This window comes from Cryptomeria japonica, chromosome 8 (genome assembly GCF_030272615.1).
Source record: "Cryptomeria japonica chromosome 8, Sugi_1.0, whole genome shotgun sequence".
Taxonomy (NCBI): domain Eukaryota; kingdom Viridiplantae; phylum Streptophyta; class Pinopsida; order Cupressales; family Cupressaceae; genus Cryptomeria; species Cryptomeria japonica.
In genome coordinates, this window is record NC_081412.1 from 50,754,437 (window position 1) to 50,778,501 (window position 24,065).

The 24,065-nt window shown below is 33.8% G+C and overlaps 2 protein-coding genes across 4 annotated transcripts in view; both read right to left on the reverse strand.

The window, feature by feature from the left end:
- Positions 1 to 3,570: 3,570 nt before the first annotated feature.
- Positions 3,571 to 5,272, reverse strand: LOC131041748 (expansin-A10). The gene is made up of 3 exons (XM_057974941.2): positions 5,128 to 5,272; positions 4,308 to 4,632; positions 3,571 to 3,951 (listed from the first exon to the last, which is right to left on the reverse strand). The coding sequence occupies exons 1-3, from the start codon at positions 5,270 to 5,272 to the stop codon at positions 3,645 to 3,647; spliced, it is 777 nt and encodes a 258-aa protein (XP_057830924.2). The 3' UTR covers positions 3,571 to 3,644.
- An 8,010-nt stretch (positions 5,273 to 13,282) lies between these two features.
- The window catches only part of LOC131041733 (uncharacterized), a 166,270-nt gene continuing 155,487 nt past the window's right edge, over positions 13,283 to 24,065 (reverse strand). For all 3 annotated transcript variants that reach the window (XM_059210823.1, XM_059210822.1, XM_057974924.2), the window contains exons 8-9: positions 14,136 to 14,276; positions 13,283 to 13,890 (exon numbers count right to left, since the gene is read on the reverse strand). In XM_059210823.1, the coding sequence (XP_059066806.1) occupies positions 13,408 to 13,890; positions 14,136 to 14,276 (624 nt within the window). In that variant the 3' untranslated portion in view covers positions 13,283 to 13,407. The remainder of the gene's footprint in view (positions 13,891 to 14,135; positions 14,277 to 24,065) is intronic.

The following is a 24,065-nucleotide window of genomic DNA, read 5'->3' on the forward strand; positions in this document are numbered from 1 at the left end:
GGAAACAATAATCCTAAGAAGATTGTTGGTAAGGGAAAGGTATGAATACATTTATTAATGGAAGGGTTAAAACCCTTGATCATTTTTTTCATATTCCAAATCTTGTGTGAAATTTACTTTTTGTATCCAAGTTAAATGATTTTGGTGTGCATATATGATCTTTGACAACTCTAGTTTCCAGTTAGTAAGAGGAAATCGGATGATTGCTAGAGGCTATTAGATTGAGACTCTATATATAATTAATGTATAAATTTTTTAATACAATTATTGTAACAATTGGATATGGAGATAGCCACCCAAGATCTAGAGGCCTATTGAATAGCACAATAATGAGAGAGAAAAAATTGTCTTTTTAATTTTTTTTTTTGGATCCATCTTGTCATTATCTCATTCACTCACCTTGGCTATATAACCAAGGGGGTCTCCTATATGTATTTTTGTCTAGTTCATGAGATGGATCCTTCATGAGATATATCCTTCCACATATTAAGAAGAATCTTCGTCCACTTATCATATAATTGATACCTTAGAAAGAGGTAATATTATTTTATGTTAGTTAATTATTGATTATTTGTTTATTTTTTAATCTTTTGTTATGTGATTTATCATTAATATTTGATGTTTTGATCTTTGATTCATTATTAATATGTTTTATCCTTGATATTGAATTGATCTTGTTCTTCTTTTAAATTATCATTTTGATATTTTAATAAATATTTTGGCCCAAACAATGCCTACTCATGGTCACCATAATCATGTTATATATCATGATGTGATATGAGTGGTATATACTAGGACTTATGCGTGTCGTGTTTGTTAGATATTCTTTGACAAGACCCACCAAGACTACTCACCTTGTACATATGATGTGAACTACTCTTAATGTCCAATGGTTGTGTCCACACATACCCTCCAAGTGCCAAAAATCCCCTGATAATGTTGGGGCATCTTATTGTTTTTTTTCTTGAGTATCAATCCATGAATTGGATACATTGCCACCTTTTTCATTTTTTATACATTAGTGCATAACATTAATTCTATCTCAAAATAAGGTTGCTCTAGGAGCTATATACTAGGACAATATAAGATTTTAAATAACTATTATCCATTTTTAATTATCCACTATCTTCCTTTTATCTCATCACTTTCTCTTTTTCACTTTTCTTGTATCCATCTCTTCATATTCTTATATCATTTATCATCTAATATTTCATCTTTTGAGAGCTCAATCATGCTACATCTTTCATGACTTCCCTCTCAAGGGGGTATCATCATCTCTTCATTAAATCTTTTATCATTTCTTTCATATGATTGGGGAACACCATTGCTTTCTTCATATCATATGATCATTGCTTGAATCTTCATATCTCATCCATTTCTTCATAGCTACTTTCCTTTTCTTTGTTACAATGTTACTTCAAATATTATCTCAAAAAGGGGAAAATAGATACCTAAATAATGTTATCTCCACCATCATTATTTCATCCTAGCCGATCAAGTGCACCTTATCATGTAATCATCTATTTCATCCAGTCATCAATCATATATTAATCACCTAGGATTTTATTGTTCATTCATCACTAAGAACCTAGACATTATCACCTTATCATCTAGGAATCCTAACACCTAGCAACATGCTTAAATAAGTCCTAGTTATTTAATTAATTAGGCTACCATTATTATTAATTTAATAAATTATTATCCATATATATCCATTATATATTGATAAATTAATTTAATATTAATTTTCACCTTATGCACATTAATAATTCAATTAATAAATTATTAAATTTTACTTCACCTAATTGGCTACCAAGTCTAGTTAGTTCAATCAAACTTACTCCCAATCTTGCTCATCAATTGAATCCACCCAGGCTCATTCATAGGATTAGTTAACTATTCTATGAATATAGATAATTCTTATTTTTTTCATGCACCCAGTTAACTACTTCATGTAGGTAGTTAACTCATCAATCAAATGTATTTTCTCCCTAGTTATTTTGAGCTAAGAGATAATAATATGTTTTATTTTTAATTAAAATAATTCACAGTTGTCCCGTGTTTAACATGTCTCCTAATCATAGATCAAAATTGAGATTCTAGATTGAATCTTAGCCATTAATTTGATTCTCACACAAATTCATAGATCAATCAATTTCTCATCATTTTATAAGCATTCATTTTTATAACAAAATTATGTTAGTTTGATATCCAAATAATTCCAAAGTTATGCTGATGAATTGAGCACCCACATTAAAAAACAAGTAAGGCTTCACAATGTACTTGATTTAAGGTTTGCACTTGTAGGATTTGAGTATTAATTGATTTCATTTTTATATGATTTTATTTGTCTCGATTTGCATGCATTCAAGCAACACCTATGGAGACAGTCTCAAAATTTCTAGATTTGGTTAATAAAAAAGAAATGACACAATCCACAAAAAATAGGTTGGAATTCTCATTTATCTTACCAACACTACACTAGACGAATCTATGTTTTGTAGTGAAGTATCTCTCAAAGTCAATGACAATTTAAATCTATGTTTTCACATTAGAAAGTTGCTAAAAGGGTGTTGAGATATGTGCATGGCACTTTAAATTATTGAATCAAGCATGTGAAGAATAATAATTTATTTTTGATAAGGTAATTAGGTGTAAAATGTGAAAGAGCTACTTCGAATCAAAATTTAACGTCTCAATATATATTCTATAAGGTTTAGGAAATATCTTTTGGATTAGAAAAAAATACTTGATTTCTATTATTTCATCTATAGAAGCATAATAGAAAGCAACACAAGAAGCTATATCTAAAGTTACATAACTTGATAAAATATTTAGTGATATGAATATACTATTGAATCAACTAATAGATTTATTTATTGATAACAAACATGTTTGAAGATGGTAAAGAACTAAAATAGACATTAACGAGCATAAGATGTTGAATTCCAAAACCAATTTAATAAAGAATACATTTAAAATTTGAAAATAAACAACTTCAATATTGTTCTACTCAAATTGACATGAATTTATAATAACTTATCACATCAAAAAATATATACAAAATTTAAAATAAAAAATATAATATACATTATTCACAAATTTATCACATGAAAATTTGTTACAAATTAAATATTAAATTTAATTAATAATTTATTACGTAATTATATATACTATAACATTTGCTAATTGCTCACATTTATTTTTACCCATATACCCAAAATATTGGAAATATTAGATTTTTGAAATACTGAATAAAACATTGTCAAATTTAGGTGGTTTTCAAACATATCTACTTATATACAACTCAACGACGTAGAGAGAATAATTTGCACTTGTTTTCATTTGATTTGGAAGGATGATATCCAAGTTTGAGAGCCTTTAGGTTGATGCAGGCTGCAAATTGGAGCTTCATTATATGTAAGTTGGAAGTTGTTATGCCTAGAAAATAAAGAAAATAAAAATACAATAAGATAAAACGCATTCTACAATAAATAAATTCAAACATCGACTAACTGGATCTGACATAAAACTTCAATATATCCAACTCAAATCATTTATTATATGGCATGGCATTCATGTTAAGCCGAAGCCAATGCTTTTAAGCATTGTTGAGCACATTATAATTCATACACATATGAAGTTCAAAACTGTTTGCCAATATATGTCTGACCATATTGCCAGTTGGAGGGAGCCACATTATAGGAAGCTACGGATTTCCTATCACTGGTCATGACTATAAAGGATAAGCTCTGGCCTGTGTAGTTATTATCAGTTTCCCAATGTTGGCCCCAGTTCCTCCTTGTCTTCTCCCATTTGCTTGTCTTAGACCCCTTGATCCATACCCCATAAACTTCTCCAGCTCCTCCAACATTGGCTACAAGTATTAGATTGAAATATGGATTACCAGTGATGGTAAACTGTATTCCACCTTTCCTTCTACATGGTACTCTGATTATGGTACAGCCAGGAATGTCAGTCATATGTGTATATGAAGCTTTGTCAGTCATATGTGTATATGAATTAAGCTTTCACAATTTATAATGATGAATATGTTTTTTTTAAGACTAGATCATGTAGATTTTTTGTTATCAACATTTCGAATCAAATTTTATGATCTATCATTAGAACAGACAATAAACAAGAAAAGAAAATTGCATTTGACAATAGATCATAGAAATTGATCTAAAACATTACCAACAAAAAAAATTAACACGATCTGGTCCAGAAGAAAGCATATTAAACCAAAATTAATAAATTTTCATTTCATAATATCAGAAAAATCTTCATTAGATAGCTACACAAACCTTTTGTATAAGACTGGGACAATGCCTGCCTTGTAATAGGCAATGTACTTAAAAGCTGGCTGTGACATATCAAAATGTCTGAGAGGAGGGTTACACCATCCTCCATTGTTATTGGGAAGTGAATTGTTGGGAGGACAAAAGTTTGTAGCTGTGACTATTATTGAAGGATTGCCCCTTACACACCACTGTCTGTCCAGTTTCACATTGCATTTTATCCTAAAGCAACCTCCGCATGCCAGGCCTCCTTTGAACAGTGCTGTGCTTAGAGCTGTATTGGCTATTCCATAGTCTTGTTGAAAATATTTGTTGTACCCACAAGCTCCTCCTGAAAATACAATTTGACCATCACAGCAAACAATACAGTGCAACATTAATTTGCATATACATTATGCCATCCGATTCAAATCAATGTAAACAGTGTTAAGCTTTTGAACAACGATAATAAAAAAACATTGGTCAAAAGTATTTATCTAATCAAAAGTAATTATGTTTTTTAAATGGGAAATTAGGGTTTTTAGTCTGGTTCAAGTTCAAAGAGATCATTTATGGAGGATCTCTACTTATTGGGGATCTCTTCTCACCAGACCATTGTTGGGTGGCCATCATTCCTCACACTTCACTTGTTCAGATCTATGAACTCAACAACCTAACTAAGGCACAATACCTGTGAGCTTAATAACCTAGCGGAAGTTAGAACGACCTTAGTGACAGTCTCACAGATGAAATGTTTCTACCACAACAATAAACATTTCAAAACTAATCTAAATCAAATATGAATAAGATGAATAAGATACATACAAAAGTGATGTAATTATCTTACCAAAACTCCCATCTGAGCCTTTTTTGTCTCCATAAAATGTAGCATGAGCATGGAACCACCTTTTGGGTATGGCGTTTGCTGTTCTAAGCAGACATGTACTAATAATGAAGGCTGAAAAGAATGAAGAAACTTTTGGGCTTGCCATTTTCTGCTTACATGGATCGACTTTTTAGAGAGAAGTGTACCAGTATTTAAACAATGGGAGGACAAAATGCACGTGAAATAGTTAATTATCATGTGAAGAGTCACCGACCGATAACTAGTTTGTTGTGTGTTACTATTGCTTGAGGTGGCTCCTGTGTTAATGATGTAATCTTTCAACAATACTTGGCCTTCGTGGCAATTTTATAGGCCAACTCGTGAAAGGAATCTTCACCAAACAATACTCTTTCATATTCAAACATTATTGTTTTGATAACTAAAGTATGTTTGGATAATAAAATTATAAAATTATTGTTTAAATACAAGTATTTAAATAAAATTATATGCAGTTTTTGGGTTTGATAGTGTGAGAATTTTTAACCATCAACTTTTCGAATCACGCATTTAATAATAATTGAAGAAAGTTAAGATTTAACTACTTTTGAGTTTCATCAACTCTCTGGATCTCTTATGTATCAAGAAGAAAGAAAAATGGTGATTCCACAATAATATGTATCACTTTAGCTTTTAAATAAGAGATTGAAATCAATATTTCAAACTAAATTTTCATTTTATATCAATTATAGCAAGCAACCAATTAGAATTTGAAGATGATGTGAACTAGTGACTTTGTAAATTTTTTGTTTAAATTCTAAATATATTTTCTAAAAAAAAATTAAATTGTCATATTTAGGTTTTTTTTCTTCATAATTTATTTTTAATACTTTATAATATTTTTAATATTCGCGAATAACATTTCTTCCATAACACATCACTTTTATTATAAATAAGATAAAAATAAACCTTTTATCACTTGTCATGAAGAATGATATTTCTAGTGCATGAATATTTTTTCATAAATTCTAATTACACATTTTATTATTGATTTTTTTATTCACACTAATCAAATATTTTTAAGTAATTTTTTTTTATAACACAAATATTTGTGTAAATATCAAATGAAGGATACACAATATATTGAGAGGCCAGGTGAATCATCATTAACCAATTTTTTAACTTGATTAAACATCAATAATTACAATTAATAACTTATCCAAATATCCCATCCAAATTAATAATAACAATCATCTACTAGCACCATATCAAATAAAGAACATCAACACACATTCACACATATGAACACTAGATTTACATGGAAACCAAGAAGGGAAAAACCACAGTGAGAATAGTTGCTTGGATCTATTGCCAAAATCTAGCCTCACAAAAATAATGAATCACTTACTTGTTATAGAGTAGCCACCAACCTACAAGAGACACCAATCCCCTATTACATTTGCATGCACCAACTTACAAGCAACATCAATCCCCTACTCTAATATCTGCTCCCATCAACTCAACTGGCGAGACACCAATCCCAACATAATACAAAGCTATAAATTGTGGACCTTCAAACTAAATACCCAACTTACACTTGATCTAGTCAACCTTCAAAAGACTCCCACATTTCATATGACCTTTTGATGAAACCACACAATGATTGGAATGCCACTCACATAGCATCACCCTCAAATTCATGCATCAAACACATATCAGATAATTAAACTAAAGCCCATATTACATAGATTTCCCACCTTCTGGGAAAATTTCTAGATCACCATATATATTTATTACAATTACAATTACATTCACATGTTGGACTAAAATAAGATTATTGCATCCACATGTCAATCACAAAGATAACCCTTAACCAAATGTGTAATAGGCTAGGTACAATAGCCGACACGCTATTCTAGAAGAAAGAACACACTATGTGGTTCCCAATGTAGCCTTATCTAGTCCCAAAAGTCACCCATATGCTACATCTAGTGAGAACACATTACAAACCTTGGCATATCAAATTGGAACAACCCACTTGATTCAATAGCATGATGACTACTATGTCACTCCAAAGTTTTTGACCACAAAAGATAAAGCTTGAAAACTCTGAAATCTAATAGAATAAGCATAGACATACTCTTCTTCCAAATTGTAGATCAAAAAGCTTAAGTTATGTAGAATGTGGAGCATAACAATCTATCAATATAAATACAGTCAGAGAAACAAACCTCAAAAACTTTTGGATGACACTTTTAGATCACCTTCAACACCAAAAATGAATGAAAGAGGACCTTACACTCATACATCAATTATTCTTACAAATTGACACTATACTTTTAGAATTCAAATGTTCAAAATATAAATATTAAGATAGTTTTATCTATTCAATTACATGTTTATTTGACCTGACAATGAGCTCCTCTCAATCTAATAACACCATTGTCACTTCCTTCACACTTATTTGACATCAATGGTAACTTATGTTCAATAATCCCCCCCTTTGTTACTAATGGCAAAAAAATGTAGTTAGCACACCAACACTAATAAATAATTTTCAAAACTCCCTTATATGATACAACAATTGAAGCTCTTGAGCATTTGAATAATTTTGAGTTTCATTCTCCCCCTTTGACATAAATGGCACAAGACAACTGTTACTAAATATTTTATATTCCCTTCTCTTGGACAAACTCCCCCTGAGTCCACTCATCAACTCATCTGATGTCTCTATTTCTACCTAGCTATGTTCTAAAATACTTTGCAAGACCACAAAGTATACTTGTGGTAGGGAGTCAAAACTCCCCCTTTACATGTACTTCCTCTTGATTCAAGAGGAGGGAGCAGCTACTCCCAACTTATTTTAGAGATACTCAAAAGTTTCCTTAGGAAGGGGCTTTGTGAATATGTTTGTAATTTGTTCCTTAGTCCTCCAACTTCACCTCTTTGTTTACAACCTTCTCTCTTAGAAAATGATACTTGATTGCAATATGTTTCGTCCTTGAATGCATTACCAGATTCTTTTGAAATATTTATTACACTTTTATTGTCACAAAAAAATGAAATGGGCTCAAAAAACTCTACCTTCATCTTCTTCAAATTTAGCTTCATCCATAAAAGTTGAGTGCAACATGAAACTACTATTCAAATAATGTTGGAGGAAGTTGAGTTCAATCTTCCAACAATTTTTTGACAAAGTAGTAGTTAATTTTAGTTCATTAACATAAAGTTAGTGTCATATTTAGCACTAGTGTCGAATTGGTGTCAATGTTGAAATGGTGTTAAGGTCAACATGGATTGGATAAACACATAGAAATGTTCTTGATATAAATGAAATCAACGTCTTTATTTTATTAAGATAAAAGATTTTGCTTAAAAATATGAACTGAAGAGAACAAAACCTTTACAAAGAGCTAAAGAAATTAACTACTGACAAACAAAAGCAAGGAACACTAAGATTTAACACTAAAAAATGAACACGTAGGGGGAGAACAAAACAACTAACTATATGCAACAAAAAAAACACACACTATTTAATGTGGTTTGAATCCAAAATACATTAGAAAACTTTTTTTTGAACTAACATCACAATGCTTATCCAAATTAGGCCTAAATAATTTGGTAGGAGGGTCAACCAAAACCATAGGAGATCAATTTTCCTTGTCGAAGGGTGAACAATCAAGAGGAGAATCATAAGTTGCAACCAAATCTAGAACTTTTCTTTTCATCATCTATGAGGTGTCACTGTTTGAATTGTCCACTAAGGGACAACCCACACCACCAATCTTGTCCAAGGGGAGGCCAAGCTCTTTAGAGAGTAGAAGGAACCTGTAGCTCCTTATAATATGTGGGGTTAATACTTGAAGCACCATACATAATATAAGCATGGCCTTACTTGTGGTAATTGAGACACGTCATAAAGGACCCCTCATACTCAATTGTTTGGACTCAACCACCAAGCTTTAAAGAGAAAGCGATTGAGGTAATGTGTTTGTCAATAGCAATATTGACACCCAATTTAGTAAAGAGGGAGCACTTCCTAGATCTAGTCACTCATCAATCATTATGAGATCTCCCAAAAAGAAATCAATGACAATCCACACTTCCTCATTCATATACTGCAGTGTAGTATGCCTAGGAGTTTGACCCACACAAATTATTTTTCAATGCCAACATTATTAAGATCCATACTTGGTTCCCACTTCCTAAAATTAATGTCTTCATTGCATCTACATTTTTTGCTTTTCTAGTGCATTGCTCCAAAACCTCCTAGGTAATACCATAAGGAAGACACAAAATCCTCTAAAATCCTTAGTATTTTAAAATCCTATAAACATTCTAGGGCAAGTTTAAAATCCTCGAAAAAACCATGGCACTCAAAAAATCATAATTTAATGGGATTGTATGGTCCTTTAAACAAATAATGATAAACCCATGCAAGGTTGCAAGATATTTTCAAAGATATTACTACTATAAAAAAAAATGGGTGAATGTTTTTAAATTGTTAAAAATGAAATCGTTAAAGAACTAGGTTTTTATTATAGAAACCGAAGTTCAAATCCTCAAAATAGGCTAAAGTAAAATGTTAAGTTGTGACTTTTAGTCTTCTACTATTTAAATTTTTGTATGAACTTCTAAATGTTAGTAGTAGTTGACAAATACTTATTTGAGTTATATTTGTAGACTATCAATAATATACAAAAATTGTATGAAGATAATATATAATGTATAATGCCACAAAATAACCTAAAACATGTCACACCTTAGAAATCATATGTATTCACTAAAAAAGAAGCATAAGCTAATTATTAAGATAAAGAATTGATTAGAACACTATAAACTACATTAAAAGGAAGATAATTAGACACAAAGAACTGTTGGAATAATTTGTCGTTGTGTCAAAAGTTCGAATTATCAACATCCAATACAAGCATTAGATTTAACTTGACTCACGAGAGGTAGTTAAACCATGCCACAAGTCCCCAAGGAGGTGCTGACCACCAAGTCAACAAGAACATTTAAAGAAAGATAATTAATAGTTAATAATATTTTTTAGGTGAGAAACCCCACCGGAAATTTCTCACATTTGAATTGCTTATGAGTGTTTTATGCCACAAGGAAAATCACATGCTAGATAATTTTTTTTAAAGCTTACCACCAATTGCGTAATCTAAAGCGAAAGGAATTATGGGATTAGGCTATTGATCCACCCTCAAGGAGAGAGCACCGCCTACATTAATTATTTTAAAACAACTTAAACACAGTATCAGATCCCCTAATAAATCTTAATACGTGCTTTTGTGAGCTCCTGCAACAACAATTTTGCACATTTTTTACATTGTTCGATTACTACTAATAATTTGACCTAACATTTGCCAAATACTAATGACAAAATCCTACACATGCTTAGACACATGGGTGTAATATGAGTGTTTTAAATACAATACAACAAAATTAATCATTTTAATTTTACTTTTTTTTGGCCTCATTGCTATTTAAAGATGATATGTATACATCAAAGTTTATGACAACACCATTTTGGATTATAGTGAAGCATTTGTTCAACATCTTAAAATTGAAAAACCCAAAAATATTTTGGAGGGCAAGAGAAAGGATGATGGAGTCTACATATTGTTGAGGTCAATAATATAAGATTTTATATGTTTTTTTGAACTGTGATAGTTGTAAAGAAGATATCTCATCAATCAACAACAAATGTATTCAATGTATTCAATTTCTTAAATTAATCATTTTCGTAGATTGTTAGAACATTTTATATTCAATTTCTTAAATTGATCATTTTCATAGATTATTAGAACATTTTATATTATAAAAACATTTTGTACAACCTAGAGTTTTAAATTAATTTGCATCCGTTCATGTTTAATATTTTACATTTCAAAATCAATTCATTTATATTGTACAATATTTATTATTAATAAAATAAATTTTTACTTTCTTCAATTTTTGTATCCCCTAATAATATTAAAGGATATTTTACTATAGCCTAATATCTCGTCAATCAACAACAACAAACATATTAAATGTAATCAATTTCTTAAGTTAATCGTTTTCATAATTATAAAAATATTTTATATTATAAAAACATTTTGTACAACTTAGTTTTAAATTAATTTGGATTCATTCATGTTTAATTTTTTACATTTCAAAATCAATTCATTTATATTAATAAAAAAAAATTAGTAAATTTTATATCCTCTAATATTATTCAAGGATATTTTTCTATTAGCTTAACCATTGTACCTCCTTTGATGCAATGGCTAGTTAGTAGATTTCTTAACATCATAATGGTCTCAATTAAGATGCCTTGTAATGCTCCATTTTATGGAAATAATTCACCTATATGTTGAAAGAACAAAATGGAAATGATTGATTAAATATTCAATATGAATATTGGTTAATAAAAAAGAAATATTCAATTGTCTATTATCAGATAAATAAATAAAAAAGACTTAAACCTGCCAAAACCCTATTAAAAGGACAACACTATCCAAAATATTAAACACAAGGTAACAAAATGATCGTAATGATGGTCATATCATATATTATAGGACAGTTTATACATACACTTAGTACTACGGAAACTAAAAATACCAACCTCCTACACACAAGCTTGAATCCAAGAATAGATGACATATCACTGGTTCCCTACTGTTTTTGCTTTGATATAATTTGTTCTTCGACATACATTGTATCAATTTTTTTTTCAGCTGGGAGAACTCGCAATTTTTTTAAAATTTGAAATTATCAGGTCCCTATCTCTCACTTGTATTCTTTTTCGTTGACAATAACTGTGTCCCATCATCTAACCCGTTAGGAATAAAATGATTCACCCCAACAGAATTTTTTTTTTGTGACCCACGAATATCAATTCACTTGTAAAAATAAATTCAGGTCAACACACCAACCAAGGTTTTTGGTGAGGCACTTCCAATTTTTTGATGTATTGTATAAGCTTATTTAAAGCCAAAATCTTCTTGTGCAGCCCATTTCAAGGTTCGTAATCTGCTCCTGTAGACAAGATACCAAATCCTGCAACCTTAAGTAGTACAGAAAAAGGTGACCTGGACAAGCATTGAATCCCTCACAGAATTCAGTGAAGATGTATACCAACAGAAGCGCGGGCAATTAAAAATTTAGAGGCAACATTTGCAACTCTGTTAAGCCTTACGTGATCTTCAATACAGAGTAGGAAACAAAACGAACTAAGCATTAGAACATCAATTGTGCTTTAGTGTAAAGTATTAGCAACAATAAAATCTGTAGAAAAGGACAGATTATTATAGTATCTTTTAGCAGAAGAAAAAGAACCATGTTTTGTATTCTTCATTTTTTCCTATGATAATGGAAGATGTTAAAATTTGGTCCCATTTGATGCCTCCTCTAAGTTATGCGCAAAGGATTATACATGGTATCATGAATATGTGTATTTTGAATCCGCGTTGGTTTCATTGATTCTAAGTAATTGTGCGATTCGGTAAAACATATAAATAATTCTATATTTTTACTTAATACCGGGTGTTCAGGTCAGACAAGCTACAAGCTTGCGGAAGCAAAAACCCATAGTTTGCACACAAATACCGCAATTTACAGGCTATAATTCATCACATTGAATAGAAACTATCTGTTCAAGCATATTCACCATCTGAAAAAAACGTGTGCCATTGTTCACAAACAAGATTCTACCCTGCGTCAGACTTACGCCAATAGCCCAATGAGATATATCAATTCTGCCTCTCGACTATTATGTCACTGGAGATAAGTCCACTAATAGTTAGAAGTTAGAACACACACATCAATAACGACCAAACTCTCTTTATTCTTGCATTCTTCTAAGCAAATCATACGAAAAATTGAGCAATGCAGGTTTTAGATATTATGAAGGATCATTATCTGAAAGGATGAATATTTACGTATTCTATAATATGTAATATAGTTATCCCAACAATAATGATGCTAGCAATCCGTTTGTACCAAAAGATGCACGCTTGGACCCTTAAGGACATGAGTTAGTTTCCTGATTCTCAAAAGGGAGTTTCTCTCATGCTTTTTAGTATCATCCTATGTTGTATGCAGTTTATGAGTTGGCTGATCTGTAGAGATTCAGAGAATGAACCAAATAAAAACAAAATTGTGAACGTCACTCTTCAAATATACATGATCATAATGAGACAATTTACACTATTACAAAATAAATATGTATACATGCTGGATTGTGTTCTAGGAGAGTCAAAAGGGCATAAATAATGCATGTTGTCCTGGAACAGGTTATATACATTTTACTCACAGGCATTGTAAAACAACACATTTTACAAATTGAGATGTCTTGGTTCCAAGACCATAGAATTCAACACAAGATGAGGAGCAGCAGGAAGCGAATGAACAACCATGAGATATGACTTCCATCAGTAGAGTGGCAATCATTATATATTTACCTAGAGCCATGGCTAATCCACTTAGCAAAGTAGCATAAATGTGCCTTACATAATTTTCTGCTAAATGCACAGCCATTGACATCGTTTCACCGTCAACAGATTCATTTGTGCAGCATTCAAGATGTTCAACCACAGCATCAGCAGAACCTGCACTTTCACTTGAAAGTGATCCATCTTCAACTTGCCTGAAAGCACTTTCACTGTTTTTGGATGAATCACCAGTATCCTCAGATGTATCATTTTCCTTCGCTGGGTTTCCAGTACTGTCCCTCCGTGTTGGACCTTTTACTAAATCAGGTCGTCCTTCCACTCCTACCCGTCGCAAGTGTAGCTACACATCCAAACCAGTTTGGTATCAAATTATGAACAATTGACAATTTAAAGTTTTCAATCAAGCATAAAGCTTTCAAGGCATCAAATTCAGTTTTGTATTAGCCTCACTTTTCAAAATATTCTACATTTTATTTTTATTGAACCTACTAGTTTCTCATACCTTTTTAGCATAACCAATATTTATATTGTAAAATGCACAAACTAGGTTCAATCTCTATATGAATTGTAACATGCCTTACATACCTGCAAGTGAAGGTTAACCTCATCTGGCCGTGATAGAAATGGAAAATAACCTCCAGTCTTAAGAAATGCCTCTTTAGCAGCAGGATATCTTTCCAGTAATTGATTTTTCAATTCACGAGGCACGGCATTATGATCACAAGTCTGGCAACAAAGTAAAATTCAACCATGAAACAAATTAATCACAATAACATATATCTTGTAATTATCCAAGCATCATTTGGTGCAGGGTAACAAAGCACTATACACTAGATTTCTTCTTGTGGTATTGTGGAGATTACTTGACACTTGACAGCGTACACTAGAACAAGAAACTATAGGTGCTGAAAATTACTTTCTGACTTGGCAAAATCCAATGAAAAGTTTCTTTGTACTGCTTTTTTTTATTTTCCATGAGCCTTCCAGATAAAATAAAAAATTTCAACAGAGAAAAGCATTAATTTCTAGGAATTAAGTAGCTAAGCTCAACTTTACAACAACTTAGGCCAGTGTGCAGTAGAACATTAAAAAATAACTCTGTATTGAGACTCACAAATAGCAGTTTAGTGTAAATTGGTACAGATATGCAGCAACTTGCTTCTGAACATGCTTATGGGGGTTACAACAGTTTGTTTATTGAGAAATCAAAGTGTGGTAGTTTCGTTCTGTCCCTGTCATGACTTGGGGGTGTCCCTGTGTCTGTGATGTAGATCTTTCTTTCTGAGTAGAATGCCGATTTGATGATGTGTGGATTTCCTTGGCTCTGTAACTCAAATCTCCCATTTGCTTCTACTGCCCACTTGAACTCCTTTTTATCTTCCCTCATTGCTTCAGTTAGCAATGTACAAATATTATTGAAATTTCTAATGAAATTTCTCTAGAAACTTGCCAAACCATGCAAGATTTTATTGGTGTAGGTGTAATGTCCCCACTTTCAAATATAATTTAATAATACATAATAATAAATAAATTTAAATATTAAAAATTAAATTACAATATAAAAGAATATAATTAAATATAATTAATTAAAATTTAATTAAGTTAATGAATGATCAAAAGGCATGGAAGGAAAAGTTGTGACTCCCTCAACGATAAGATATAAAAGGGAGAAGAGAACCTTATTTGAGAGGTGGATAATTTGGAAATGAGAAGTGCTAATCTGATTTAAATAAGAAGTGCAGACCTGATTATGAAAGGTTATGTCCCTTTCAAAGGGCAGAAATAATGAAGAGTTGCACTCTTTCAAAAGGTGCTAATGGTGAAAGGGTGCGTCTCTTGCCAAAGGGCATGCATGATGAAGAGGTGTGACCTCTCCCTCACATTGAGAGATATAAAGGAAAGGAATCAAAGCATCCAGCAACATCACCATGGATTGGATCAGATCAGAAGGGTTATTAAGTTACAGGCAGTAGTATCTTTGTTCTTGGTGTCTGTTGATGTGTCTTTTGTACACGACCAAACACAGAATAAAATACCCAGAGGTATTATCCTCTCTTGAATAAAGTTTCCAACTGCTGAAGATCTCGTCGAAGGATCAGTCGGAGAAGCTTCAAGGTTCTGTTATGTAGGATCTCTAAGTGTGGATAAGCTCTTCGTGGTATGATGTGATTTTGCTGGAATCACAAGGGGACTTACACTCAATGACCTGAACGTCTGATTTGCTGGAATCACAATTCCTATTTACTAACTGGAAGACAAACAAATGGCAAAAGATACAGGGTTCGGGACGTCTACTCTACTACCTAGAATGCGAGAAGATGGATGAATGACTAGGTGGAGTCCTATTGGGCTAGGTCTCACCATCAAGTTGAACAATTCAACACCAACTCAGTGCGATCTTCTAAGGGATGCTTCAAATATATCCAAATCGTACACCATTAGATACTGATCACCATTCAAGATAATGCGTGAACAACAGAGGTTATGACTCAGGATTAAGCTCGTTCTATGCCAGTTGACCACGCAAGGCGCTCTTACAGTCAGCAAAAGGCTAGTGGTTTGGACTAGGTAGATTCCACGCGAGTACATTCAATAAATTCTTTCATTCAATCTAATCATTTATCATCTACAATGAAGATTCAACAAGAGACCATGCGTATTGCAAAGAAACGACACATTTCACCATATCTTCAATGAAAAGGGGGTTCATTTACAATCAAGGCAACAATTTCTTGCCTTATCTTTCTACTTTACTCTAATTTCTATTCTTATTCACTATTGATCCTTAGCTATTCTAACCTCTATGAACTAACTATTAACCTTTACAAATGAGGAGCCAGGGCTTATATAGTGCTCTCAATACAATTCAATGGCTCAGATCAATGGCTCAGATTTTACAATGAAAACCCTAATTAGGGTTTGTTACAACACACTCAATTCTAGCCAATGAAATAATTACATTATTTGGACACATGTCTTCTCTGGAATATTCGACCAATGGATAACTGGGGTAGGTACATCGAAGTTTGCGTCATCCCCGATGAGTCAGGTACATTGAATCTGGACACGCTGAGCTGGACCAATCCGACTGGAGGAGTGATGACTGGGATGCCACCTTGTCTGACACTTGTAACTTGGTTGATGTTGAATTTGATGATGCTGAGAAGCTAGCTTTAATTAACTCTTCTGAAACTATTTGCTTCTTCAACGGACCCTTGCACTGACCTTGTTTGATTTTGATGTGCAGGATGGATGGTGTACCTTTCCTTGAAATGCTGGACTAGAAGAGGTCATCCTTGCCCTGGCCTGGTCTTCTTTCATTTGCAAAGCGAACCATAAGATGATTAAGGACACACAATATATTCATTTAAACAAAGCATTTTCCACATTAAATCATCAACAAGAAGACTTTAAAAGAAAGTTCGCTCAAAATCCTTCCCAGGGACAGGCCCTATAAGAATTTCGCCCTGGACCCTTCCAGAAAGTTCACTCAAAATCCTTCCCAGGGACAGGCCCTATAAGAATTTCGCCCTGGACCCTTTGGAAGGGTCAGGAGCGAATTTTGCTATTTTGCCCAATTTAGACCTCTTTTCAACATTATCTCACAACTAGCTCTTCACCTAGCCCAAACAAGGTGAAAAATAGGAGTTTCAAAAGATTTCGCCATGGACCCTCTGGAAGGGTCAGGAGTGAAATTCTTGACTAAGCTCAAATTCCATCATTCTCCACTTTCAAAATGCCTCCCAAGACAAGCACATGTTCTCTCCACCAAGGCTTAGGAATTCATACCTTGACCTTCATCATGGGCAAACTAGGTGATTTTGGGAATTTCGCTCTGGACCCTTTGGAAGGGTCAGGAGCGAAATTCAAGTTTTAGATTTGATCCTTCATTTTCTTCATTCCAATTCACCTTACAAGGCAAGAATATCTCACTCCACCTTCGACCATGCCATAGGAATCAAAGTTTTGGCTTCACATAAGGAGAAAATAGGTGTTTTGAGGAATTTCGCTCTTGACCCTTTGGAAGGGTCAGGAGCGAATTTCAAGTTTTAGGTCTCAATTCTTCATCTCCTTCACTTCAATTCATCTTGCAGGGCAAAGTAACATCATTTCAACCTCAACCACCGCTTAGGACTCGAAGTCCTGACTTGACACAAGGAGGAAATAGGTAGTTTGAAGAATTTCGCTCTGGACCCTTTGGAAGGGTCAAGAGCGAAATTCATGTTTTGCTTCTCTTCTCCTACCTAGCTCCATTCTTTTCACTTTGTTTCCTCTAGAATCCTTCATTTGAATCCATTTCTCAACCTGGCAACATTTACTTGATCCTAAAAAGGCTTGAAAAGGAAAATTCGCTCAAAATCCTAGCCAGGGACAGGACCTATCCAGAATTTCGCTCTAGACCCTTTGGAAGGGTCAGGAGCGAAATTCATGTTTTAGATCAAAACTTGCATTTTTGGTGATCAAAAATCATTCAAAGGCAATCCAAAGGGCTTTTCTTACCTTGATCTAGTCCTGACTTAGCACAAAATTTGAAGGATAAGATGGATTCTAGGGTTTTCGCTCTGGACCCTTTGGAAGGGTCAGGAGCGAAAATCTTGTTTTGAGCTTATTTCTCCATCCTCTCAACCTCAATCAACTTCAAAAGGCAAGGACACACCTTCTCACTCCCATCCACACCATAAAAACCAAAAGTTTGATTTGATCCAAGGAGAAAATGGTGGATTTGAAGAATTTCACTATGGACCCTTTGGAAGGGTCAGGAGCGAAATTCATGATTTGCTCAATTCCTTCAAATTCCTGGATCACTAGCAACTCAAAGTCATTCTTAGGGACATCTCCTTCTTGAATTTACCTTAGCCCACACTTGATCTAGCACAAAGTTGAGAGAAAAGAGAGGTTTTGAGAAAATTCGCTCTGGACCCTTTGGAAGGCTCAGGAGCGAAAATCTCATTCTAGGCTTGATATTTCATCTTTTATTACTTTCCATCATTCCTCAAGGCAAGAATATGTCTATCCTTCCCCCAACATGCCTTGGACACTAAGAACTTGGCCTAACAAGGAAGACAATGAGGTCCATGAAGATTTTCGCTCTGGACCCTTTGGAAGGGTTAGGAGTGAAAATCATGTTTTAGGCTTGATTTTTCATTTCTCCAACTCCAATCCTCTTTGGGAGGCAAACATAGATCATTCTTCTTGCATCTCCACCAAGATCCTGACTTTGGCTAAGGGAAAAATGAGTGCTTTCAAGAATTTCGCTCTGGACCCTTTGGAAGGGTTAGAAGCGAAATTCACCTGTTAGGCCAGAATCCTTCATCTTTTCCACCTTTAGTCACTCCCTAACGCTAGAACATTCAAAAACACCTCCAAACATGCCTTAGAAACTAGGAAATTGGTTTGGACAAAGAAGAAATTGAGTTGCATAAGGATTTTCGCTCTGGACCTTTTGGAAGGGTCAGGAGCGAAATCCTCACTCTTGGCTAGTTTCTCACTTTCTTTCATCTCATTCCCTTTCAAACTTGATCAAATCAACTTCCCCCCATCACAATAAAGACAATCCTCCATCCAACTAGCACCAGGCAAGGTTAAACTAGGTCTTAAGGCCAAAAAGAAGGCTAAATGGAGGATTTCACTCTGGACCCTTTGGAAGGGTCAGGAGCGAAATTCTCCTCCCAGGTTGATTTTCATCATTTCAAAGCCTTAAACCTCCTCTTCAAGGCACACATGTGTCCAAGGCCTCCAAACCATGTCTTAGAAGTTACAAATTTGGTCATGCTAAAGAGCAAAATAAAAGAAATATGAATTTCGCTCTGGACCCTTTGGAAGGGTCAGGAGCGAAATTCTCATTTTAGGCTCATTTCTTGATTCCCTTCTCCTTTCCTTGGCTTGGACATAACTTTTTAGGCCTCCTTTGATCTCTATCAAGCTCACCTTGGCATCCATTTCGAGACTTTGTGAAAGAAAATAAGGTTTTATATGAATTTCGCTTTGGACCCTTTGGAAGGGTCAGGAGTGAAATTCACCTTAGGCTATGATCCTGACTTCATTTTTTCGCATTTCTTCATTCAAACAAGTTCTTTTACCTTCATTCAAGGCTAGGAATGGGTTAGCTCATAGTTTGGGTCAAGGTGGAGTGTCTTGTAGAGGAATTCGCTTTGGACCCTTTGGAAGGGTCAGGAGCGAAATTCCTATTCTAGGCTCAATTCACCTTCAAATTGACTTGACTTTGTCTTAGACTTGATCCTAGATCTATTTCCTTCCATATCCTTGCAAATTTGCTCGACCACTCTTTGACTTAGGCGAGATCCTGAGTCCTTGGTGAATTTTCACTCTGGACCCTTTGGAAGGGTCAGGAGCGAAATTCTACATTTTGGTCTCTCCGTCAGGATTCATGTATGGAATATAACATTTAAGTATAAGTAGACTTATACTTTAAGTTATATTCCATATATACTGTAAGGATGTTTGAGAGTGGTTTCGGACCTCCAGGAGTTATAATGCAAAATCTAGTTTTTGGAGGATTCTTCAGTTTTCCAGACTTAGTCAAATTTCAGGATCAGGAAGACATTCCAGACTTAGCCAAATTTCAGGGCATTTGAAGATCACGATGACATTCCAGACTTCATCACTCACCAACTTGACCTAGCTCAGACCTTCAAAGATGATACTCACTCACCAAGCAAGACACAATTAGCAACAAGAGCAAAACCAGGCCCTAAGGAAGACTCTCAAAGAAACCCTAATTCTGGGGCCTGGTGGACTCACCCTGGCTCAAACAGAGCCTGCCATCCTAGTGATCCCTCTGGCAACACTCAACATGCAAAGGCTAACAGACAAACCCTAAGAACCTAGAAAGCAAACCCCAGAAAGCAAAAAAAGTAGGGGTCCCCATTTGCAATGGGGCGATGTGTGAATACGTCACAACAGTGTCATACTTAATTTCATATATAAAAGATAGAGGAAGACCATTCAGACTGCCAGCAAGACAGGAAGGAAAAAAGAAAAAAGGATCGACAAAGAAGCTGCTCCATCAGACCCACCCACATGACACTAAGCAAAGGTACAAACTCTGCATTACCCTAGTTTTACAATATATGAACACAATGACATAATTACTACAATCTGATAATGCAAACAATCATTTGGTTAGTGATCATTCACAGTAAATATGGTTCAATAATGCAATCGATCATCTGCTAAATGATCAGTAAATATAATTTAATACTTAAATCAGTTAATGAACATAATAAAATATAATGTCATAATGAGGAATACGAGTGTGATGAAGATGAACCCTATAATGCTGTCAACATTAAAATATGGTAATATAATATAATGGAATGAATCTAGTTTATTAAAAAGCTGATAATAAGTGTAATCTAAAGATTATTACAGAGTCTGATATAACACAGTAATCTAAGCTAACATTGATAATTAAAGCTGTGATAAATATGATGACACTAACAGTAAACTGATATAACTCTACAATGGAACTTATAATCTATATGAGATTGTTTAATTGATTAATCATATCAACTGCATATTACTGCTTAATATGGGACCCTCTCTTAGGTATGCCACTCCATGATGGATGCCTAATCCCTGCCACAAGGAGCCAAGAGGGATGCAGCATCTGCTCTTGGGCTTAAGAGGGGAGGTGGTTGTGATGAGGGGGAACGGCGATAGGACACCTCACTGGGTACGCCACTCCATGATCGATGCTTAACACCTGCCACATGGAGCCACGAGGGATGTAGCTTCTGCTCTTGGGCCTAGGGTGGAGGGTCTCTTGCACACCCTATCCAGCTAGCCTACCCTAGTGCACTAAAGATTGGATAATAAAGAATGGCAACTAACCTACAATCTGACTTTATCTAACAAATATAATACTAATGGTAATTAATACATTAAAGAATTGTATCACTCAATCTAATTCATTAGTACATGTTTCAGTTTATAAGTATTACTTCATATATGTTTTCTAATTTAGTGTTGCAGGAAAACAGTATACAAAGGTACTCCCTTAAAACTTAATTACCTGTTTCAGATTTGGGCAAATTAAGTTAATTTAGAGTATAACTAATTAGGGGACATTACAGTAGGCCATTCAATAATTGCTCACACTTTCTTTGGATCTATTTTCAATCCTTCAACTGTATTACAAATCCTCAATATATCAACTCCTTCATGAAACTCCATTTCTTCACATTGATCATCAACTTTTCCTCTCTTAAACTCTAAAATGCTAATCTCATATAATCTAGATTCTCTTCTTTAGTCTGACTAAAAATCTAAATATCATCCAAACAATAAAAAACCTATCCAAATTTTTCTTCAATAACCTATCCTCTCCCAAGTTTCTAGGATGGGCGCCGTTGTTTAGGGGTTGGTAGGGGACAACTATTAAAAGAATAAGGAGATTTTTAAAATATAAGGAAATTTCAAATATTCATTTGATAAAATTGATCAAGCATTCATCACAAACATTATAGAACCTTTTAGCATGGGTAATTGAATAGGAATCATAATGTATATGAGCATGACATAATAAAGGCATGCCCAACTAGTGTGAATATTCAAGTGAGACATATAGTATTGAAGTTTTCATGAAGTGTTCAAAATTTCATGTTTTGCTATCAAACTCATTAACAAAGATGAATGATTAAGTGAAAAAGATAACTAGTTATGTTCCACTTAGACATTAGTTGGGATACATTTTTGGATACGAACAGATTGGATTGTTCTATAAGTTGTCTATGCAAGGCATGATAGATACATTTTTGCATTATGAAAGTGGTATTTCTTGCTGACTATGACTTAAATCATATTCAATAGTTTGTTTGTGGTAGGTCCTTGTATAGTAAACATGTTGTCCTATGTATGAAACATCATAATCCTTGACTACGATATTTCTTAATATCCATGCTTCAATAAGTGATTAAGGAGTAGTTGTTACACTTTGGCTGTGAAGATGCAAGGATCTACAATAGGGGATATGTATTTTGTAGATTTTGTAATCATGATCAATCCTTGTCTACTACCATGCCAAAATTAAGACCTTCAAAACAACAAACCTTTATGGTGCTCACCATTTTCATAACTTTTTGTAAATCCTCGATGGGCATGTCGTAAGCCAAACAAGCATTGAAAGGTAATTTCTTTTAGAGTGACTAAAATATGCCTAGGTGTGTTAAGGGATGACTAGCCATCCCCAAGGCAGTTGGGGTACATCTAGATGTCCCTTGGTTGTCCTTAACATACCCAACAACCCCCTAAAAAAATTGTGTACTAAAGATGTTTCCTACTTTTTTGCAAATAAAGGAATAGGTAGGGACATTTCTTACCCATCCCTACATCCTTGAAAAATCCCCAACAAGGGATGGGGTCATATCCTTGGGGAGCATAGTCAATACCTCACTCATCAGCCTCATAGATGTACTCAATTCATTAGTCAATCCAAAGAGCATAACCAACCAATCATACAACCTTCATTAGTCTTGAATGTTGTCTTCCATTCATCTCCTTCTCCGATTCTTATTTGATGATAACAACTCTTTAAATCAATCTTTGTAGAATACTTCACTCCATTCAAACAATCAATTATGTCATTCATTTTTGGTAACAAGAATCTATACTTGATTGTGATCTTATTGCTTGCTTTGGAATTAGTAGTCTCCACTCACCATCCTTTTGGGTGCTAGTACCACATATACTGCACACGAGCTCAAACTCTCTATGAACAACCTTTTTCTCAACAAATCCTGCACTTGCTAGTTCAGCTCTTTATTTTTTGTATTGTGATTTTATATGGTGCCTTATTTGGCAGCATACTCCTAGAGTTAGATCTATATGCTGACTAATACTTCTTACTTGCGGTAATCCATTTGGTATATTGTCAAATATGATGTCTTCATACTCTATCAACAATTATGATATTTCTTCTTGTAATATCTTCTCATCATCATTTGCAATCGTGTTTATTGTGCTTGTAATATAGCACTTTTATTAAATTACCATGGTCTCCCTAGTAACAAATGCCATGCATCCATCAACATCATATCACACAAGGCTTCTTCATGATACGTTCCTATATTGAATCTCACCATACATTGCTTGTTTACCATCACCTTATGTTCCTTTTGTAACCTGCTGCAATCTTATATGGATTTGAATGTTCTTATCTCTCCAACTTTAACTTATCAAGCATTTCTTAAACACTAAATTATTAGTGCTACCACTATCGATAATAACATCACAACACTTACCTCATTTGCATCTAGTCTTAACAAGTTCTTCATCTATATTGTCTCTTGTTAACTATTGCATTTCAACAAAGATCTCCTCATGATGTGATTCTCCCTTTTCCAAATTCATCGTGATGTCTTGGGTTCTTCGTCTACATATGAAATTCTTGCACCACATTCAAGTCTTTTGCTTGTGTTCTCTTGAATTTTATAATATTCAAATGCTCTATAATCTTCTCCTCCACATTTGAAACAAGTGCCTCTAAAAGATTTC